Genomic DNA, 19,830 nt, shown 5'->3' on the forward strand with positions numbered 1-19,830 from the left:
AGAGAATGGGAGGGGTGATGAGAGAGAGAGAGAGGGGAGAGAGAAAGAGAGAGAGAGAGAGAGAGAGAGAGAGAGAGAGAGAGAGAGAGATATGATTGGCTACCTCACACACATGCCCTGATCAGGGCTGGATATGTGCCCTTGACAGAGATCAAACCCGCAACCCTTCGGTGCTCAGGCCAATGCTCTAACCACTGATTTACACTGGCCAGGATGAACGTTGAATTCTTAATTAGAAAAATTAAAAATATCTTTTTTTCTTTGTAAAAAAATTTTTTTACAAAGGTAATGTAGCTTTTAATAGATTTTAAATTGATGCAGAAAGGGAGCATATATATCCAAAGAAGTAAAATGAAGGTATAGCCAAAGAAGCAAATCTCCCTAAATATAAACTGTTTAGAATCAGGTATAAAACATATATAGACTATGGTTTCTCTGCAATTTTTTATTTTCTAGTGTAGTTTTATTTAAGTGAAGTACTTGAATCAAAAGTATAAACTTTTTACTAGAAGTTTGCATTGATAAGCTTACAATTGATTATAGTAACATATATGTTTTTATTTCAGCTGCCAGTGAAGGAGGAGCCAATGTATTTACTGTGTCATATTTTAAAAATAATGCATATCTGGCTCAGTCCCCACAGCTATACAAACAGATGTGTATTTGTGCTGATTTTGAGAAGGTTTTCTGTATTGGACCAGGTAAGGTTTTATAGTTAAAATTATCTCAAAATTAATTAATTGTACCATAGCTAGGGTTTTAGAAACACATTTTATTTTATTTTTTAATTGTTATTTTTATCCTCATCCAAAAATGTTTTCATTTATTTATTTTTATTTATTTATTTATTTTTTGAGAGAGAGAGAGAGAGAGAGAGAGAGAGAGAGACCATCAATATGAGAGAGAAACATACAACCTCTGAATCAGTCAGTTACCAGGGATGGAGCCCACCTAGGTATGTGCTCTGACTGGAAATCAAACCTAAGACTTCTTGGTGTACCAGATGATGCTCCAACCAGGGCTAGAAACACATTTTACACAGACTTTTTTAAAGCTCAAATCCTTTTTTATACTAACTACATAAATACTAGACGTGGGGGGTAAAAATAACAATGTTGCCTGATAGACATTTCCCAAAAAAAATTTATATGTTCAATAGTTTTTTAAACAGTTGAGCATCATTCATATGAATGGAATCATAAGCATTAAATATAGTCCTACAGAAGAATGCTGAAGAAAACATATATCTTGGGACTATCTCATTTTAAAATGCATGCTTTGAAAATATACACACTCTTAATATATTCAAGAATATTATTTATTATACTTAAGTGTAATTAGAATAGAATTAGCTCTCATTTGGACTATCCTTTCAACTCTCCATCAATAATAAAGAAAAAGTGATTGTAGTCTTCCAAGTAATATATTTTGTTGTCCTTGAAAGCTCCTTACTACTATTGTAAGTTTACAAATGTACCTCTGTATACTTTGCTGCCAATTTTATTCCAAAACTGTTCTTTCTTACAATTACTAACTGTACAGTCCTTAGTATTGATAATATGCTAAAGTCCATTAGAAAATACTAACAAATGTCTGGACTTAATAAATTATATTAACATGTTTTTTAAGAATATATTTGTGCCCTAACTGGTTTTACTCAATGGATAGAGAGTTGGTCTGCGGACTGAAGGGTCCCAGGTTCAGTTCCAGTCAAGGGCACATGCCCAGGTTGCGGGCTCTGTCCCCAGTGCAGGGCATGCAGGAGGCAGCCAGTTTGTGGTTCTCTCTCATCATTGATGTTTCTATCTCTCTCTCCCTTTCTCAAATCAATAAAAATATATTAAAATCCTATATAATGAAAGCATAATATGCTAATGATATGCTAAGGCCACTCAACCGCTTGCACTGACCACCAGGGGGACAGACAATAGACCAGTCGTTATGACATGTACTGACCACCAGGGGACAGACAGTTGACCAGTCACTATTACATACACTGACCACCAGAGGGTAGACACACTGACCAGTAGGTTGGTTAGTTTGCTGCTGGGATCCAGCTGATTGGGACTGAGCAAGACAGGCCAGATACGCCCTGGAGCCCTCCCACAGTCCCTCCCCAGCCCCAATTATGCACTGGTGGGGTCCCTCGGCCTGCCTGCGCCCTCTCACAATCTGGGGTAAGGGACTCCCCCACAACCCCCCAATGCATGAATTTCATGCACCAGGTCTCTAGTATATATACATTTGCTAAAAATCAAGGATGTACACATAATCAAGAAACAAATTCTTTTATGATGCTAATTACAATATAAGCAAAAAAAATAGTTTTACTATATTCTTTAACTTACCAAGTTAAAAAAACAAAAACCTACCAAGTTATTTTATATATTTTTTTTATAGTTTAAGATAAATTAAATACCTGCTAATACAGAAACTGGCAAGATCATTAAATGTCTTAATTTTCTGAATTTATTAAGCAATTATTTGCTGAACACTTGCTGCATATATAGCCTTGTGCAATAAAAGAAGATCCAACCAGCACTTATCCAATGTTAATGTGCACACAAATCACCTGGGGATCTTGTTAAAATGCAGGTTTGGGGTAAGACTTGAGATTCTGCAATTGTCATAAGCTCCCAGGTACTGCTGCTGCTGCTATGCAGACCATGCTTTGCGTGCTATGGGAACAATATCGTCCCTGCTTAGGATCCTAAGACACAATAAGACATGCATATATATTGCAACCACAGGGAATAAACTGATTTTCACAGCAAATAATCTAATTGTGGTATAGAGTTAGCAGGTTAGTGTTAATTATGTGGTATGGGTAGGGTAAAAAAGAGGAAGAAGATGGAGTTTGCTAGAGATGCCATGAAAGAAAATTCAAGCTGAAATGGGCATTAAGGACAGATAGGAGGTAAAGACAACAGAGATGGCATTCTAGTCAGAAGAAGCAAGCTGAGTTAAAAGCATGGGAGAAAATAAAATTGAGACTAGTTAGTATTGAGAAATATAAGGTGGGATTAAATTATGAGCATGGAGAGATGGAACAGGACTAGTCAGGAAGACGGGAAAGGAAGAGAGTGCAGTAAAGATAAAAGCTAGACTGAAGTAGGTGCTTCGTTTGTACAGATTTCATTATCTTGAGTCAAGTTTTAATAAAATTGAGAACTCACTACAACTATTGTATTTTTAATTATTGAAAAGGCACCTCAGGATCTTGCATTCCCTCGGGGTTCTTGTGAGTCTCATTTATTAATTGACATTTGTTATAGCTTTTACTACATGACTGTAGGAGTTTGTTATGAACTTAACTATCCAAGAGATTGCTGTAACAGATGGCTTGTCAAAGGTCTTTCCAACCTATAATGATAATGAAAATAGTACCATTTGAGTACAAGTAAATAGAATTTTGTATTTAATCTCAATTTCTCCAAAATTTAAAACACTGCTATGTTTCTTTTATTAATGTTACAGTATTCAGAGCTGAAGACTCTAATACTCACAGACATCTAACTGAATTTGTGGGTTTGGACATTGAAATGGCTTTTAATTACCATTACCATGAAGTTATGGAAGAAATTGCTGACACTTTAGTACAAATATTCAAAGGACTTCAAGAGAGGTAAAAAATATATGTATTTTATATCCCTAACTGGAGTTAATTTCAAAACAGTTTGGGCTCTTCAGAATAAAGCAATTCTTGACTTGAAATGTATAAACTAAGTTTTTACTGGATATATGTGTACATATAGACTTGATAGTTAGATGATCAATTAATTAATGAAAAAAAATCCACACTCAAAATACTGTTCTGGATCTAAGTCCATTGTGGCTTCAGGTACTGAACCTCATTTTGGTGGGTACATTTACCAGATTATATTTCTCCTTATACTAACATCCTGACTATTTCAAGAAATAGAGCCTCTGTTACTTTCATAGCAGTTAAAAAGTCTGAGTTTTTATTGCCTCATGAAATGGGTAGTTTGTTTCCACCAGTGTTATCTGATATGAGTTACAAAAAAAGTTTTAATCCTTTAATGCCACCATGGTGACAAACAACGTAAGACAGAAATGGTATTAAATCTTTTAACTGTTTAAACTCTAGTCTTTAACTTAAATGATCTCTTAGTAACATTTTTTTGGTACATACATTAATTCAATGATGATTTTATGTGGCAAAGATAGTACTCAGTACCTACCAGATATATTTTTCTTAGCTGTTGCTAGTACTACCAAGTGCTTGAGGCAATTTCTGCACTGAGGCAGGTTTTACATAGAGAGTTTTGCTCTAAAAGCATTTTCATTTCATAAATAAACTTTATTGTCACTTTTGAACAATAAAGCAACATATGTCCCTTATTCCAGAATTATCGGTGGAATGCAAAGGACTGATAACATGTAGGCTCTTGGGTCCCTGCCAATGGGCCAGCTAGGAGGGGGCTGAGTGGTTTAGCCCGACAGGTACTCAGCTGATCATGGAGCTTCTGCTCCTGAACCTCTACTTCATCGCACAGAGAGTGACTCCTGTGAAATGTTTAAAATGTTTCTTTGTTAAAATAAAAAAGAATTTGTAGCAAGTGTGTGAGTGAAAGCTATATATGTTCCTTATTTCACCAGTTTCAGTTTAAAAAAAAAAAAAAGTCTTTAATGATTTTTAACATAATGCTACAGTGACCTCTTGTGGGGAAAACATTTATCTCACATTAGTATTAACTCTAAATCATTATTCAAATAGATTTCAAACTGAAATTCAGACGGTGAATAAACAATTCCCATGTGAACCATTCAAATTTTTGGAGCCTACTTTAAGACTAGAGTATTGTGAAGCATTGGCTATGCTCAGGGAAGCTGGAATTGAAATGGGAGATGAAGAAGACCTGAGGTTTGTCTTTCTGGTTTTTATTTATTTATTTATTTATTTATTTATTTTTTAATCAATCTTTATTGTTCATATTATTACAAAGGTTCCTCATTTCTTCCCCCCTCCACCAGGTTCCCACCCCACCCTCCGCCCCCTCCCCATCCCCCATTGTCCTCATCCATAGGTGCAGTTTATGTTCAGTCTCTTCCTCCCTTTCCCTGTTATTAAATCCCTTTTCAGATAGTAAATCAGTTACTCAGCATTTTCTCATATCAATAATACCTCCACATGCCCAATGATACACTTCACACTAAAGACATTTCCAAATAGGTCAACCAGCCTCATCCAGGCCCCACCCAAGGCACTCACAGATCAACCCCCCAGCGCTATACTAACTCAACACATCCAGATCTAAGCGTTCATCACTTGATTCAGCAGACCCTCAAGTTCCCGCAAGAGTTTCCAGCCATGTCTGAGAGACAGCTGTGGGGCAGGGGCAGGGGCAGGTGAGGAGCGAGCTGTTCCGGGCCTGGCTGCTCCGGGCCTGGCCTCTGTTGCTCTGGTTCGTTCCACAACCAGCTGCTCTGGGTCTGGTCACTGCTGCTCCTGACCTAGTTGCTCTGGACTTGGCTGCTGCTGCTCCGGGCCTGGCCGCACCCGACCTGGCTGCTCTGGGCCCGGCTGCTCCGGGCCCGGCCACTCTGGGCCTGGCCGTTCCTAGCCTGGCAACAGCTGCTCCGGGCCTGGCCGCACCCGACCCAGCTTCTCTGGGCCTGGCCGCTCCCAGCCTGGCAGCTGCTGCTCCAGGCCTGGCCGCTCCCAGACTGTCTTTCTGATTTTTAAAACTTTAATAAATAGATTTAAGATATGCAAGAATGAATATATTAACAAATCATAACTTTTTTCACCCAGCTTTTATTAACTTTTAGGTATATTGTATGATTCTGTTCTTATTTAATATGTGATCTGAAATAATGATTTAATGTGGTTTGCCTAGGTTTCAATAAATACCAGTTTTGTGTCCCCTCTCTCCCTAGTTTGTAATGCTTTAAAGAATATAGAGACTTTTGCCTGTGATTTTTGCATCTAATATTTTATCTCTCTTTTTCAATCAGTAGTATTAAAGAAGATAGACAGTAATCTCAATCCATCCCCACACAGGATTAAGGCATAAAAATATTAAGATCTCCAAAAATATATAAAAATCACTATTCTTTATTTGATATACAGTATTCTGTTATCTAAACTCAGATCATACAGTGTTTAATTTTTAAACAAATTATGTAGTTTAACAAAGATGAAATTATCTACTATTTTATTCAAGGGTTCTTAAGTTAAAATATTTAAGGCATCACAATTCATATGGATGTAAGAGAGAAAGGCATGATTATGTCATTTTTTAGGGATTTTTTAATTTTACTCAAAACCCTTTATTTTAGTTTGTTTAACAAATATATTTGTACTAGAGGACCAGGGCACGAATATGTGCACAATTGCAATCTAGACAGCTTGCCCCAATGGGGATGTATTGGGCCAGTCCATTTGGGGCGGGGGGGGGGGGGGGGGTGGCAGGTGGTTGGCCAGCCACCCCCAGCTCATGATCAGGGGGTCGGGGATTGGGCCTGGATCAGGCTAGTTGGTTGCTGCGGTGCGCTTCATAGCCTCCAGTCATTCTGGTTGTTCTGGTTGTTCCACTGTTCTGGTCACTGGGCTTTTATATATATAGATATGGTTTTAAGCATCCCCTATATTGCTAGATGACATCTTAAGGCAAGTCGTACATTCTATCATTATTTTTCTAAGTATTTTAGAAATTGTTCTTAAATAGGGTAGATGCTAAAGTGGCTATAGAAATTTTATTGGTTTATATAAATACTAGGGGCCCAGTGCACGAAATTCGTGGAAAAGGGTGGGGGGTACAGGTTAGCCCAACCTGTACCCTCTCCAATCCGGGAGTCCTCAGAGACCTCTGGCTCCTAACCGCCCTCCTGCCTGTCTGCCCTAACCACTCTGTCTGCTGTCCTGATCCCCCTAATTGCTTTCCCCTGCCGGCCTGGTCACCCCTATTAACTTTTTTTAAAATCGTATCCCCTTCACACACAATTGTATTTGACTTCCTTATTGGCTTTTCCCTCTCTCACAATTTTTCTCTCTTTTATGTAACACTTTTTCCTACTGACTCATTTATAAACTTTTCTTTCCTCCTCATTTCCTACTTATGTTCCATTATCCTTCTTCCCATCTTTCACCTACCCTCCCTCTCCACATTTTTCCCCCCTTTATCTTTACCCCTGCTCTCCCTCCCCTTTTTCTTCCCACCTTAATTTTTTTCTTAACTTCCTTCCTTGGATCTGTTTTGCTCCCTCCCCCATTTCTTCCTTCTTACCATTCTCCTTTTAAGCTCTACCAGCTCCCTCTTTCTTTCTCATCCTACCTTTCCCATACATTCTTCTCCACTTCCGATGTTTTAATATCTATCTATCTAACTGCCTAATTATTCACTATCATTTATCTTCTTACCTTTCTGACTCCCACTTTTAAAATCTGTTCCCAGTATACAACTATACTTGATTTTTATTATAGCACCTACAGTTCATTCATACATCCTCTTTCCTTCTTAACTCTGTTCTCTGCTGGCTCCTTTATAAAGTTCTCCCCTCCCTCCTCTCCTTTCCCATCTTCTCCTTCCTCCCTCATCTTTTACTCTTTTTACAGTCTAATTAAAAATTCTATGCTTTTTCGTACTGTGTTAGTACTGACTGCTTTCCTCTCTGGGACCTGTAGCCGCCTGTTTGGGCACTGGGGCAGGCCCCTCTTGCACCAGCTTTGAGGGGCCAAGCTACAGAGCAGCTGTGTCTTGCCTACGTTGGCCTGTGCCTGCCCCCTCCGAGTTGGGAGAGGGTCCAGCTGGCCCGGGGCCATGTCCAACGAGGGGACCCAGCTATGTTACGTGCATGTGTGTGTGCATTTAGGCACACGCGAGGCTTTTCTCCCGTTAAGTGCCTCCCTCTTCCCCCCACCCTCCCGCCCCCTTGCCTGATTCCACACCTCAAGTGGCTCTCCGTCTGCTCCCCTCTGGCATTTGCAAACGATGGGTGTGCTTGCGCGATGGGTGTGCTTGTGCAGGCACAGTCGGGGCTGGGGGGGGGGGGGGGCGGGCATTCCGCCCAGGATGCAAGCCCCCATCTGGGTCGGAGCGGGCAGATGAATGGATGGGTCGCTGGAGAAAGCCGCAGTGGCTTTCCTGATGTGTGAGGGTCACCTATGTTCTCCACAGTGGCAGAGCCAGGTCTGCGCGGCTGGAGGAGGCTTCGAGGTTGTGCGCTTGGGAGGATCCACTGGTGTCCCGGGCCTTACCTCCACACCCACTCTCTGTCTTTCGCCCGGGCCCGCCCTTCTTGTTGGGTCCACACCCTCTCAATTTGCATGTGCGACCCCTCCTGGGGGTCACCACCATTGCGCACACCCCCCAGTTGGCATCTGCTGACCATGTCCCAAGAACCAGCCTTCAGCCATGCGGGTGTCACCCCTCAGCCCCCCCCCACACACACACACACACACACACCTGGGGGGGGGGGGGGTGGCGCTGGTGGCATCCCAAGCAGAGTGGCAGAGTGCTCTCGGATGGGGCGCGGTATAATGGAGGTGTTTGTCTGGCACATATACCTGGAGCAAAAGAGGACTCTGGCCCAGGGGCAGGGAAGCAAGCCTCACACAAGTCCCCCTGCTGCGCGCAGCCTCCTGCTGGTCTGTCAATATGCAAATTGGTCGTTACTGTGACATAGTTAAGACCAATTTGGATATTAACTCTTTATTATATAGATACTTTAAAGATTCAGAATTAGTGATTTTTTGCTTTATAAACTTTTAATAAAGAGTAATGAAAAGGAGCCCTAGCTGGTTTGGCTCAGTGGAAAAGAGCGTAGGCCCCAGACTGAAGGGTTCCACGTTTGATTCTGATCAAGGGCACATGCCTGGATTGCAGGCTCAATCCCCAGTGTGGGGCATGTGGAAGGTAGCCAATCAATGATTCTCTCTCATCGTTTATGTTTCTATCTTTTCTCTCCTTCCTTCCTCTCCGAAATAAAATTTTTAAAAATATATTTTAGAGCAATGAAAAGGGGAGACCATATAAGTGGCACTATTTAATGCCAAGAATAGCCTGTGTTCATATAGTGAACTTTTGTTATATGTAATTGTAGGAAATTATATATATATCATCCATGTTATTTCTGAATCAGTGAATCGCTAAAATATGTTTATGGTTTTATTTAAATATTATTGAGCAGCACCTACTAAATACCAGGTACACTTATAAGTTGTTTTCAGTAGTACTTGACTTTTTAAAAAGGAGCAGAATAAACAACGGTTTTGGCTGAATTTTTTATTCTTTGAGAACAAATAGAAGTGGTGCCTTAATAACTCTAAGAATTAATCATATTTTCATTGTTTTCTAGTACGCCGAATGAAAAACTGTTGGGTCGTTTGGTAAAGGAAAAGGTAGGACTCTTGTACATGCTGGATTTCTTTCTCTAAATCTGAAATGTATCATGGATTTTCCTAGAATATTATGATTCCAGAATAAGTAAAAACCCAGGGGCACTTTTTTTTTCAATCTTAGAAAAATAAAAAATATTCAGACAGACTTTGCCCAAACAGTTTGATTAATTCAGTATTCAATGTTTGTACTTAGTTGTACTGAGGTATCTCTAAAAGTGATATCTATGTCAGATTAGTTAGAAAGGACCTCAAGATAAGGGAGAATGAATTTCCTTTCTGCCTCTTATATGAAAGCTACTTTCCTATCTCATTTTCAGAAGTTCTTAGAGAAGATAAAAGCTAAACTTAGAAGGATGCTTAAAGAAATTAAGTTGTGTGATGAAATGAAAATAGTCCTTGAGTGCCTCCTGCTGGTTGCACTCTAAACTGTTAAACTGACTGGGAAACTAAAGTATATTTCTGAAACTACACAGTATTGAATTTATACCTTTAAAATGCTGTTTCAGCAGAGTTTTGTTGACCTTCCCTCTACAGTACAGTTTTAGCAAAAATGTTTAACGTCAAAACAGTTGAAATGTGATTGGTTTCTTTTTAATTATATCTAGGTCACATAGTAAATATTCTAACAAAAATGTCATAATTTTATGTTAATGTTATTGATTTCAATTATAGTTTTCATTGAAGAAAACTACCAAATTTCATTTAGATGTCTAGACTGAAATTTTAATTGTTGGGAAGATAAAGTTTTATTTTTCCTAAAATAGTTTTTAGATTTAAAATTTTTGTTATTCTTGTAAAACCCAAATATATTTGGTATAACTTAACATAAACAGCTATAAAATACATATGAAGAACTAAATGAACTAGAATAACAAAGGAAAAAATGAAAATCAAAGAAGTTTATCACAGCATAATTTTCAGTGTGAGAGAAATTAGAGAGAGATTATATGACACCCTAAAAAAAGAAAATTAAGTATTGGAAGAATATACAACATTATGGCAAAATACTATAGGCTACAGATATTACTTGAAAGAAATAGAATACTCATTTTATTTACAGTGTAAATACAGTAATTTTGAAGTATAAAACATATGTATTAGAAAAGACATAAGTATTAATTGCCTAAGTGCTAGCCTTCTTTTCACTTTCATTAAACTTTTAAAAACTATTTTAATTGTATTTATTCTTTTTATAGTATGATACCGATTTTTATATTCTTGATAAATATCCATTGGCTGTAAGACCTTTCTATACCATGCCTGACCCAAGAAATCCTGTAAGTAATTTGATTTTAAATTACCTGTTTGGGGGAAGAGGGAAAACTTGATTGTTACTTTGTCAAATTGCAAATGAGAATAATGGTTTTCATTCATAATTTACCGTTTCAATGGTCATGTCATGTGGATTATGAATAGTTTCTGTCAGTTGAGGTCAAAGTGAAATCTGAATATTCTAGCAAATTGTTCTGAAAACCTATTTAAAAATCATTTGTGTGTGTCATTTTTTGAAGATTTGAGAAAGAAACACTATATAAATAATAAATAGTATTGCTAGATTTGCAGACATTAGCAAAATTTATTTTTGACCTTGAACGAATCTAAATAATGTGTTCTTTTACTATTTTTCCATTGTAGTGGTTTCTAACTTTAGTGTGCACCAAAGTCCCTTGGAGGGCTTTCTAAAACAGATTTCTGAGCCTCCTCATCAGACTTTCTGATTAGTTGGTTTGGTGTAGGGCTTGAAAATTTGCCTTTCTAACAAGTTCCTGGTAACGCTGAAGCTACTAATCTTGGAATCACACTTTGAGAACCACTGGTTTATTGAAAGACAGGGAAAGTAAGTGAAAACCTGATAGAGAATAGGAAAAGCATGGTTAATTGATGTTCAATTTGCTTACCTTAAAATAAAAAAAATGTAATTGCTAATTAGAAGTTCCAGAAGTGACCCTTTAAAAACATTTCTGTTGAGAAAGTAAAATGAGAATCAGCACTTCTTATAAGTTAGATATGGTGCTCTGATTTGATGTTGGAAGGTGTGGGAGAAGGGGAGTATGAAATCTGAGAGGCAAAAAATAAGTCACTATTCAAACCTCACTAATTTAACCTGTGTTAGAGAGACAATATGTTCATTGGAGCAGGTACATCATCAATTGTAGAGTAAAATGAACTTGCTCTCCATGCAACAAAGGTGTTTTTTTTTCCACATGCGTAATAGAAATAAAATGGTAGCCACTTTTTTTTTAATAAATCTTTATTGTTCAGATTATTACAAATGTGTTCCTCTCCCCCTCTCCCCAATTGCTCTCCTCCACCAGGTTCCCACCCCACCTTCTGTCCTTTCCCCATCCCCCTTTGTCCTCATCCATAGGTGCACAGTTTTTGTTCAGTCTCTTCCCGCACCCCTTCCCCGAGAATCGTCAGTCCACTCCTCTTCCATACCTCTGATTCTATTGTATTCAACAATTAATATTGTTCATCAGATTTTTTAATTCTCTTGGTTTTTAGTTTCACTTGTTGATAGTTATGTATTTGTTGTTCATAATTTTTATCTTTATTTTCTTCCTCTTCCTAAATAACCCCCTTCAGCAATTCATATAATTCTGGTTTGGGGTGATGAACTCCTTTAGCTTTTTTTTTTTATTTGTTAAGCTCTTTATCTGGCCTTCGATTCTGAGTGATAGCTTTGCTGTAGGTTCTTGAATATTTCTTGCCATTCCCATCTGGCCTGCATGGTTTCTGTTGAGAAATCAGCTGACAATCGTATGGGTGCTCCTTTATAGGTAACTACCTGCTTTTCTCTTGCTGCTTTTAATATTCTCTCTTTGTCTTTTGCTCTTGGGATTTTAATTATGATGTGTCTTGGTATGGTCCTCTTTGGATTCCTTTTGTTTGGGGTTCTGCAGGCTTCCTGGACTTGTAAGTCTATTTCTTTCCCCAGGTGGGGGAAGTTTTCTGTCACTATTTCTTCCAGTATTCTTTCGGTATCTTGCTCTCTCTCTTCTTCTGGAATCCCCATAATTCTGATGTTGGTTCACTTGAAATTGTCCCAGAGGTTTCTTACACTATCTTCAACTTTCTGGATTCTCTATCTCCTTGCTTCTGCAGAAGAGTGTCCTCTGGCTCTTTGTGTTCTAAATCTTTGTCTTGATTCTTGCGATCTTTAAGTCTGTTTTTAGGACTCTATAATATTTTTTATTTCAGACAATGTTTTCTTTATTTCTAGTTGATCCCTTTTTATTTCTAGTTTATCCCTTTTCATATCCTCATAGGTCTCATTTATTTTATCGGCCTTTTTTAGGATATTCTTGAAAAGCCTTATAACTGTAGTTTTGAACTCAATGTCCATTCTTTTCTTTTCCTCCATCTCCTTCCTTTATATTAGGGGTGTCGAACTCAATCAGAGAAGGGGCCAAAATCTAAAATCCAGCCTAAATCGCGGGCCGAATGGTTTACTGAACAGTCATAAACTGTCATTGTGATGGAAACGCAGTGGAGTGCAGTGATGACAGCGCGGTGCGGGCCACATTGCAAGGCCTGGCGGGACGGATTTGGCCCGAGGGCCTTGTGTTTGACACATGTGCTTTATATCATACCTCTTGTCTGCATTTTAGTTGTTTTCCTGATTTGATGGAATAGTTTTGTGTGCTAGGTGTTCTTGTTGGTAGCCACTTTTGATAAGTAATGTTTTTTGCTTGTTTGTTTTCCCTGCAGAAACAGTCCAACTCTTATGACATGTTCATGAGAGGAGAAGAAATACTGTCAGGAGCTCAAAGAATACATGATCCTCAGCTGCTAACTGAGAGAGCCTTACATCATGGAATAGGTAAACCATTTAAATGTATTTAGGAAAGTGATATCTATTCTGAAAATAACTCATTTTAAACATGTTAAAGACTTGTCAGAAACAGTCATTTGGTTAACTCTTCATTTAACAGTAATTGCTTTTTTATCTTTTTAAAGCTAAATACAATGGTAAATTATGTTTGTTTTGTTTTTTTGTAGATTTGGAGAAAATTAAGGCATACATTGATTCCTTTCGCTTTGGAGCCCCTCCTCATGCTGGTGGAGGCATTGGTAATACATTACTTTAATATTATGACAATATTCCCAACCCAGATTTCAGTTGGCAATGCATTCATTTCTAACTAAATTTCTTCAACATTAGACTACAACAAGTAAATTTTGTATTCTGTATTGCATATAAGAAAGTCCACCCGAAACCGGTTTGGCTCAATGGATAGAGCGTCGGCTTGGGGACTGAAGGGTCCCAGGTTCGATTCCGGTCAAGGGCATGTACCTTGGTTGCAGGCATATCCCCAGTAGGGTGTATGCAAGAGGCAGCTGATTGATGATTCTCTCTCATTGATGTTTCTAACTCTGTATCTCTCTCCCTTCCTCTCTGTACAAAATCAATAAAATATATTTAAAAAAAAAAAAAAAGAAAAGAAAAAAAAGAAAGTCCATAAGTGCTAAGTGTAATACAAATCTGAATTATAAGAATTTTTTAAAACTATGTTTTTATTAATTTCAGAGGAGGGAGATGGAGATAGAGATAGAAACATCAGTGATGAGAGGGAATTGTTGATCGGCTGCCTCCGACACTATCCCTAATGGGGACTGAGCCTGCAACCTAGGCATGTTCCCCGACTGGGAATCGAACCATGACCTCTGAGCCACGCCAGCTGGGCAAATTATAAGAACTTTTAAAGTGAATTATGACTAAATAAAAATTTTATTTCCAAAGAACAAAATGAACAGTTGACTTATGGGTTCTAAAATATTGTAATAGCCCTGGCTGGTTTGACTCAGTGGATAGAGCATCAGCCTGCAAAATGAAGGGTCCCGGTTCAATTCTGGTCAAGGGCACATGCCCAAGTTGCAGGCTCAATCCCCAGTGTGGGGATTGCAAAAGGCAGCCAATCAGACTCTCATCGTTGATATTTCTCTCTCTCTCTCTCTCCCTCTCCCTTCCTCTCTAAAATCAATAAAAATATATTAAAACATCCTATCTAATAAAAGAGTAATATTCAGCTGAAACCGGTTTGGCTCAGTGGATAGAGCGTCGGCCTGTGGACTGAAAGGTCCCAGGTTCGATTCCGGTCAAGGGCATGTACCTTGGTTGCGGCACATCCCCAGTAGGGGGTGTGCAGGAGACAGCTGGTCGATGATTCTCATCGACATTTCTAGCTCTCTATCCCTCTCCCTTCCTTTTTGTAAAAATTCAATAAAAACATATTTAAAAAAAAAAAGAGAGAGAGAGAGAAATATTCAAATTGACCATACCTCCACTACAGCCACAAGCCATGCCCACCAGCCAGTCAGGAGCGGGTATGCAAATTAACCCAACCAAGATGGCTGCAGCCACAGAGAGAGCAGGAGGCTTCTGTTTTCCCAGCAGTGGAGGAAGCCAAGCTTCCTGGCTGGCCCAGACTTCTGCTCAAGTCTACAAACTTTCAATTATAGGAGATAAATAAATCCCAGATACAGGGCCTCTGCTGGGGTTGCCAGAGGGCATGGCCAGCCTGCAAACCACCACAGGCCCCTCACCCAGGCTGCCCCACACCCCAAGGGAACCCCACCCTGATCTGGGACACCCTTCAAGGCTAACCAGCCGGCCCCACCCATGCACCTTGCCTCTATCCTATCTAATAAAAGAGTGATGTGCAAATTGACCATCACTCCCAACACACAAGATGGCTGCCACAACATGGCCAGCAGGGGAGGGCAGTTGGGAGGGACCAGACCTGCAAGGGAGGGCAGTTGTGGATGATCAGGCCAGCAGGAGAGGGCAGTTGGGAGGGACCAGGCCTGCAAGGGAGGGCAGTTGGGGGCAATCAAGCCTGCAGGGGAGGGCAGTTAGGGGTGACCAGGCCAGCAGAGGAGGGAAGTTGAAGGCAACTAGGCCTGCAGGGAAGGGCAGTTGGGGGGACCAGGCCTGCAGGGGAGAGCAGTTGGGGGGAACCAGGCCTGTAGGGGATGGCAGTTAGGGGTGACTAGGTCTTCAGGGGAGGGAAGTTAGGGGCAAACAGGCTGGCAGGGGAGCTGTTAGGCATCAATCAGGCTGGCAGGGGAGTGGTTAGATGGTGATCAGGCTTGCAGGCAGAAGCAGTTAGGGGCAATGAAAAAGGCAGGCAGGCAAGCAGTTGGGAGCAAGCAGTCCTGGATTGTGAGAGGGGTCCCAGATTGGAGAGGGTGCAGGACACACACCCCCATGCATGAATTTTGTGCACCAAGCCTCTAGTATAAATATATATAAAAGCCTAAGTGACCATTGCAACCGAATAGATGATGAACAGGCTGTGTGGAGCGACTAGGCCGGGAGGGGGTCAGTAAGGGGCAAACAAACAACTGAGCAGCAGGCTGTGTGGGGTGACCAAACAACCAAGCAGCAGGCTACATGGGGCAACCAGGCTGGTGGTGCGGGGGACAGTTGGGGGTGACCAGGTTGGCAGGGAAGGGCAATAGAGGGTGACCAAACCAGAGGGGGGAAAGTTAGGGGCAACCAGGCCAGCAATGGGGGGTGGGTCAGTAGGGGACAGTCAGGCTTGTGGGGGAGGCAGTTATGGGCGACCAGGTCGGCAGGGGGGCAGTTGGGGGCAACTAGGCTGGCGGGGGAAGGGGGAGCAGTTGGGGATGACCAGGCCAACAGGGTGGGGGCAGTTACGGGTGATCAGGCAGGCAGGCAGATGAGCAGTTAGGAGCCAGTGGTTCCGGATTGTGAGATGTCCAACTGCCAGATTAGGCTGATCATCAGGATTGGAGAGGGTGCAGGCTGGACTGAGGGGCCCTCCCCCTATGCATGAATTTTGTGCACTGGGCCTCTAGTATTGTAATAAAGTTCTAGCCATTCTTTTATCTTAGTAGTTAGAAAGCAAAATGTCTTATAAATGAAATGCCCTGTATTTTCCATCCATGAGTTCATTCAAATTAGCCCAAATTAAAGCTGTCCCTCAAATTAGTTCAGATTGCTGCTAAATGATTTGTTGAAATGTAACATTTCATTGACTTTCAGGACTGTTTCTAGAGTGTGTATACTCTGCTGCTCTCTGATTTAAAATGAGTAAATGTTTAACTCAACTTTTAAATATCCATATCAAAGACTTAAAAAGTAATTCTCAATTTATAGTTTTGTGCCATTTTTATTAGTTGTTTGGGGGTTTTGGTGTATAATTTCAAATTAAAAGGGTATGGAGGAGTATGCATTCAACTCCCTATGCAAAGGTAATCTATGCATGTGCAAAAATATACACACTTATAAAAATAATTGTTTACGAATTGTAGCATACTATGTAAATCATCCAGTACCTTGCATTTTTCAATTACTATATTTTTATTAATTTTTTATCAATATCTCAAATGCTTTTTCGTTCTTTATCACTACTTAGACTCCATTGAAAGGATGCACTATAACCTTGTTAGCCAGCTTCCTAGGACATTAGGTTGTTAATAGCCATTTGTTATTACATACAACACTACATTGAACATATATAGTTTAAATCTCAATAAGACATTTATGACTATTTTCTCTTAGAGTATTCAGTAATGTCCAGTTAGTATAACATTACAAACTTTTGTGACTGATTTGGCAATGTATATTTTAATTTTACTTGTGAAAGGACATTTGAATTATAAAAATGATTAGTGTTAATTACTTTAATATAAAGTTCAAATATATGTCTGCAGATGTTTTTTGGTAAGGAATAAGAATTAAAATGTTAATTCTCTTATTTATATTTCTGTTTTAGAATTAAGTATATTCCTTTAAAATTAAAAGTTGTTATATAAGATTATTCTCTGACCTTGCCTTCTTTATGTGGTATATTAGTCTTCTTTCAGCTTTAGTGAAATAGATAAATCAAATTGCACATAAAATGTTTCATTTGCTAGTTTTGTAGATGGTACTTGGTCATAATTCTTACCAGTAGTATAATATTTAAGTCAAAGTCAGTCTCTTCTGCACTCAAAGAATTTAGTACAATAATGTACTATAGAGTCTTTTATAATAGGAACTACCATGTTACATGTCTATCAAACTACAACGAATTTCTGGTACTTCCATTAATAAACTTCCTTGAACAGGTTTATGACTTTTGTCTTATACTGATGACTTGAACTATATTAGAATCTGGTCTTATTTGAAACCATACAGGCTTATATGATAGGTAGGGGGGGGATTTGTTTGAGGCATAAATTTTGGACATTTACATAGATTTTTGTAGTTCACATTTCACAGGATATCTCATTTTGTCCTTCTCAACAAGCATCATCTCTATTTCTGACCTAAAACATTCCATTTTAAATAAACTTGAAATAGAAGTCATTTTCCTTCCTAACAAGAAAAATTATTTTGTTGATCAGCGATATTATGTTGGTAATTTTCAAAATGTAAGAACCTGAGAGGTTTTCAGAAAAGGAACTAATGTTTATTTTGTTTTCCCTAGGTTTGGAACGAGTGACTATGCTGTTTTTGGGATTGCACAATATTCGTCAGACCTCAATGTTCCCCCGTGATCCCAAACGACTCACTCCATAAAGAAAGCCATGCTTCACACTTTTTCAGTAACCTGCTATTGACCAGGCAGCACCTTGGGTACTTAAGATATGCAGTGGAATAAATGTCTTCTCTAAAGTGCCACTTTTGGACTAATTCAGTATAAGTTACTTTAAAAGAGAAGATTTTTATAACTTTGAACGTGCTTCAGTAGGAAATGGTTGAACATTTTAATGAAAAATTCATATGATTATGTTAAAAGTTCATATCGCATTACTACAATAAATGTTAACAATTTTAACAGTTAAGATAAATTTTTTTCTTTTCTATATTATAGTTGCTGCATTATTAATGTCTTAAATTTTCCATATTTGAGTTTATTTTTTTAAATTCTGATAACTACCTGAGATTTTAATAAGTGTATAATTGGCATATTATGGAAAATTAGGTAAAAAGTATCAATTCTTAACGTTGTGTTCAGATATCATGTACAAGCAGGTGAGAAACTGGTTAGAAAATATTCAATATAATATTGTATTAAATTGTTAAATTCTAAATCTGAATTTCAATAAAATTTTAAAGCTAATTTATGGTTTTCTTTGTGTAACTTCACAGCCGTCAAATTTTATAACTAGCACTTGGCATTTTAATTTGGGAATAGAAAAAATGTATAACTTGTAAATGATGTAAAACAAATGAAAACTGATATGTTCGCTAAATATGTTTTATTACTGTATAAACATCCTTTATACAGTAATAAAACCCTAATTAATATGCAAATCAACTGAACTCTGTAATGTGTACTGACCACTAGGGGGCAGACACTCAATGCAGGAGCTGCCCCTAAGGGTCAGTGTGCTGCCACAGAGGGAGCGGCACTCAGCCAGAAGCCAGGCTCACGGCTGGCAAGCACAGCAGCAGTGGTGGGAGCCTCTCCTGCCTCCACGGTAGTGGGAAGGAGTGAGGGGTCCTGGACTGCGAGAGATGCAGGCCAGGCTGAGGACACGCGCACACAGTGTATGAATTTCATGCACCAGGCCTCTAGTGTATTCTTAACAAGATATAAATTCAGGTAGGTGTAAGGATAAAGCTCTTATAGCTGAAAGATTGGATTGCTTAATAGTTTATTTCACATAAATTAAAAATTACTGCAGAATTTGTTTTTAACCAGTACTAGTACTTCATGAAAGTCACTAAAATGCACTTCCATTTTCCCTACCAAAAAGAAATTTCTGTGTAAGAATTTTTATAGTTCACATTTCTCTCTAGATAATTAAATATGTTATACTAATATTTATAGTGAATCACATGGAATGGGCAGGAACAAAACAATGTAACTCAAATATTTTTCTACAGGAAAATAAAATAATACAGAAAGGTAGGACTCTATCCCTGGACCATAAATACCTGCTTAGTGGTTTTTGAAAGTTAATTTTTCTCATCATCTAGCTTATGAGCTCTTTGAAAATAGAGACACAATTTTTATGTCTTTTATATTTTACCAGAGTATTGGAATATAGTAGGCACCCCAATAGTGTTTAATAGCCCTGGCAGGTTTGGCTCATTGGATAGAGCATCGGCCTGCGGACTGAAGGGTCCCAGGTTCGATTCCAGTCAGGGGCACATGCCTGGGTTGCTGGCTCAGTCCCCAGTGGGGGACGTGCCGGAAGCAGCCAAGCAATGATTCTCTCTCAACATTGATGTTTTTGTTTCTCTCCCTTCTGCTCTGAAATCAATAAAAAATATTTTTTGTAAATAGTGTTTAATAAATTTAAGCCACATAAGAATAAAATGCATTACCATTCATCTTTTTCTATATTGTGTAATCCTCAGGCCCTAAACTATAATAATAAAAGCATAATACGCTAATTAGACCATACAATCAAATGATTTTCCAGATGAAGCCAGGGCTGCAAGGGCCAATCCCCTTGCATGAATTTCATGCATCAGGCCTCTAGTAGTATAATAAAATTGC

The 19,830-nt window shown here is 38.9% G+C and overlaps 1 protein-coding gene and 1 long non-coding RNA gene across 3 annotated transcripts in view; one reads left to right on the forward strand and one right to left on the reverse strand.

Annotated features, from left to right (window-relative positions):
* DARS1 (aspartyl-tRNA synthetase 1) overlaps nucleotides 1–18,441 on the forward strand; it is a 60,406-nt gene extending 41,965 nt beyond the window's left edge. The window contains exons 9-16 of one of the 2 annotated variants that reach the window (XM_036421578.2): nucleotides 567–701; nucleotides 3,478–3,625; nucleotides 4,739–4,885; nucleotides 9,322–9,364; nucleotides 10,561–10,641; nucleotides 13,076–13,187; nucleotides 13,367–13,438; nucleotides 17,806–18,441. In XM_036421578.2, the coding sequence (XP_036277471.1) occupies nucleotides 567–701; nucleotides 3,478–3,625; nucleotides 4,739–4,885; nucleotides 9,322–9,364; nucleotides 10,561–10,641; nucleotides 13,076–13,187; nucleotides 13,367–13,438; nucleotides 17,806–17,897 (830 nt within the window). In that variant the 3' untranslated portion in view covers nucleotides 17,898–18,441. The remainder of the gene's footprint in view (nucleotides 1–566; nucleotides 702–3,477; nucleotides 3,626–4,738; nucleotides 4,886–9,321; nucleotides 9,365–10,560; nucleotides 10,642–13,075; nucleotides 13,188–13,366; nucleotides 13,439–17,805) is intronic. The other variant, XM_036421579.2, reaches the window with a different exon arrangement.
* Nucleotides 14,033–19,351, reverse strand: LOC118709469. Its single transcript, XR_004984973.1, has 3 exons — nucleotides 19,263–19,351; nucleotides 14,912–14,916; nucleotides 14,033–14,046 (listed from the first exon to the last, which is right to left on the reverse strand). It is a non-coding gene; the product is annotated as an uncharacterized LOC118709469 (long non-coding RNA).
* Nucleotides 19,352–19,830: the final 479 nt, after the last annotated feature.

The sequence above is a fragment of the Pipistrellus kuhlii genome, unplaced genomic scaffold (genome assembly GCF_014108245.1).
Source record: "Pipistrellus kuhlii isolate mPipKuh1 unplaced genomic scaffold, mPipKuh1.p scaffold_m20_p_7, whole genome shotgun sequence".
In the NCBI taxonomy this organism is placed as follows: domain Eukaryota; kingdom Metazoa; phylum Chordata; class Mammalia; order Chiroptera; family Vespertilionidae; genus Pipistrellus; species Pipistrellus kuhlii.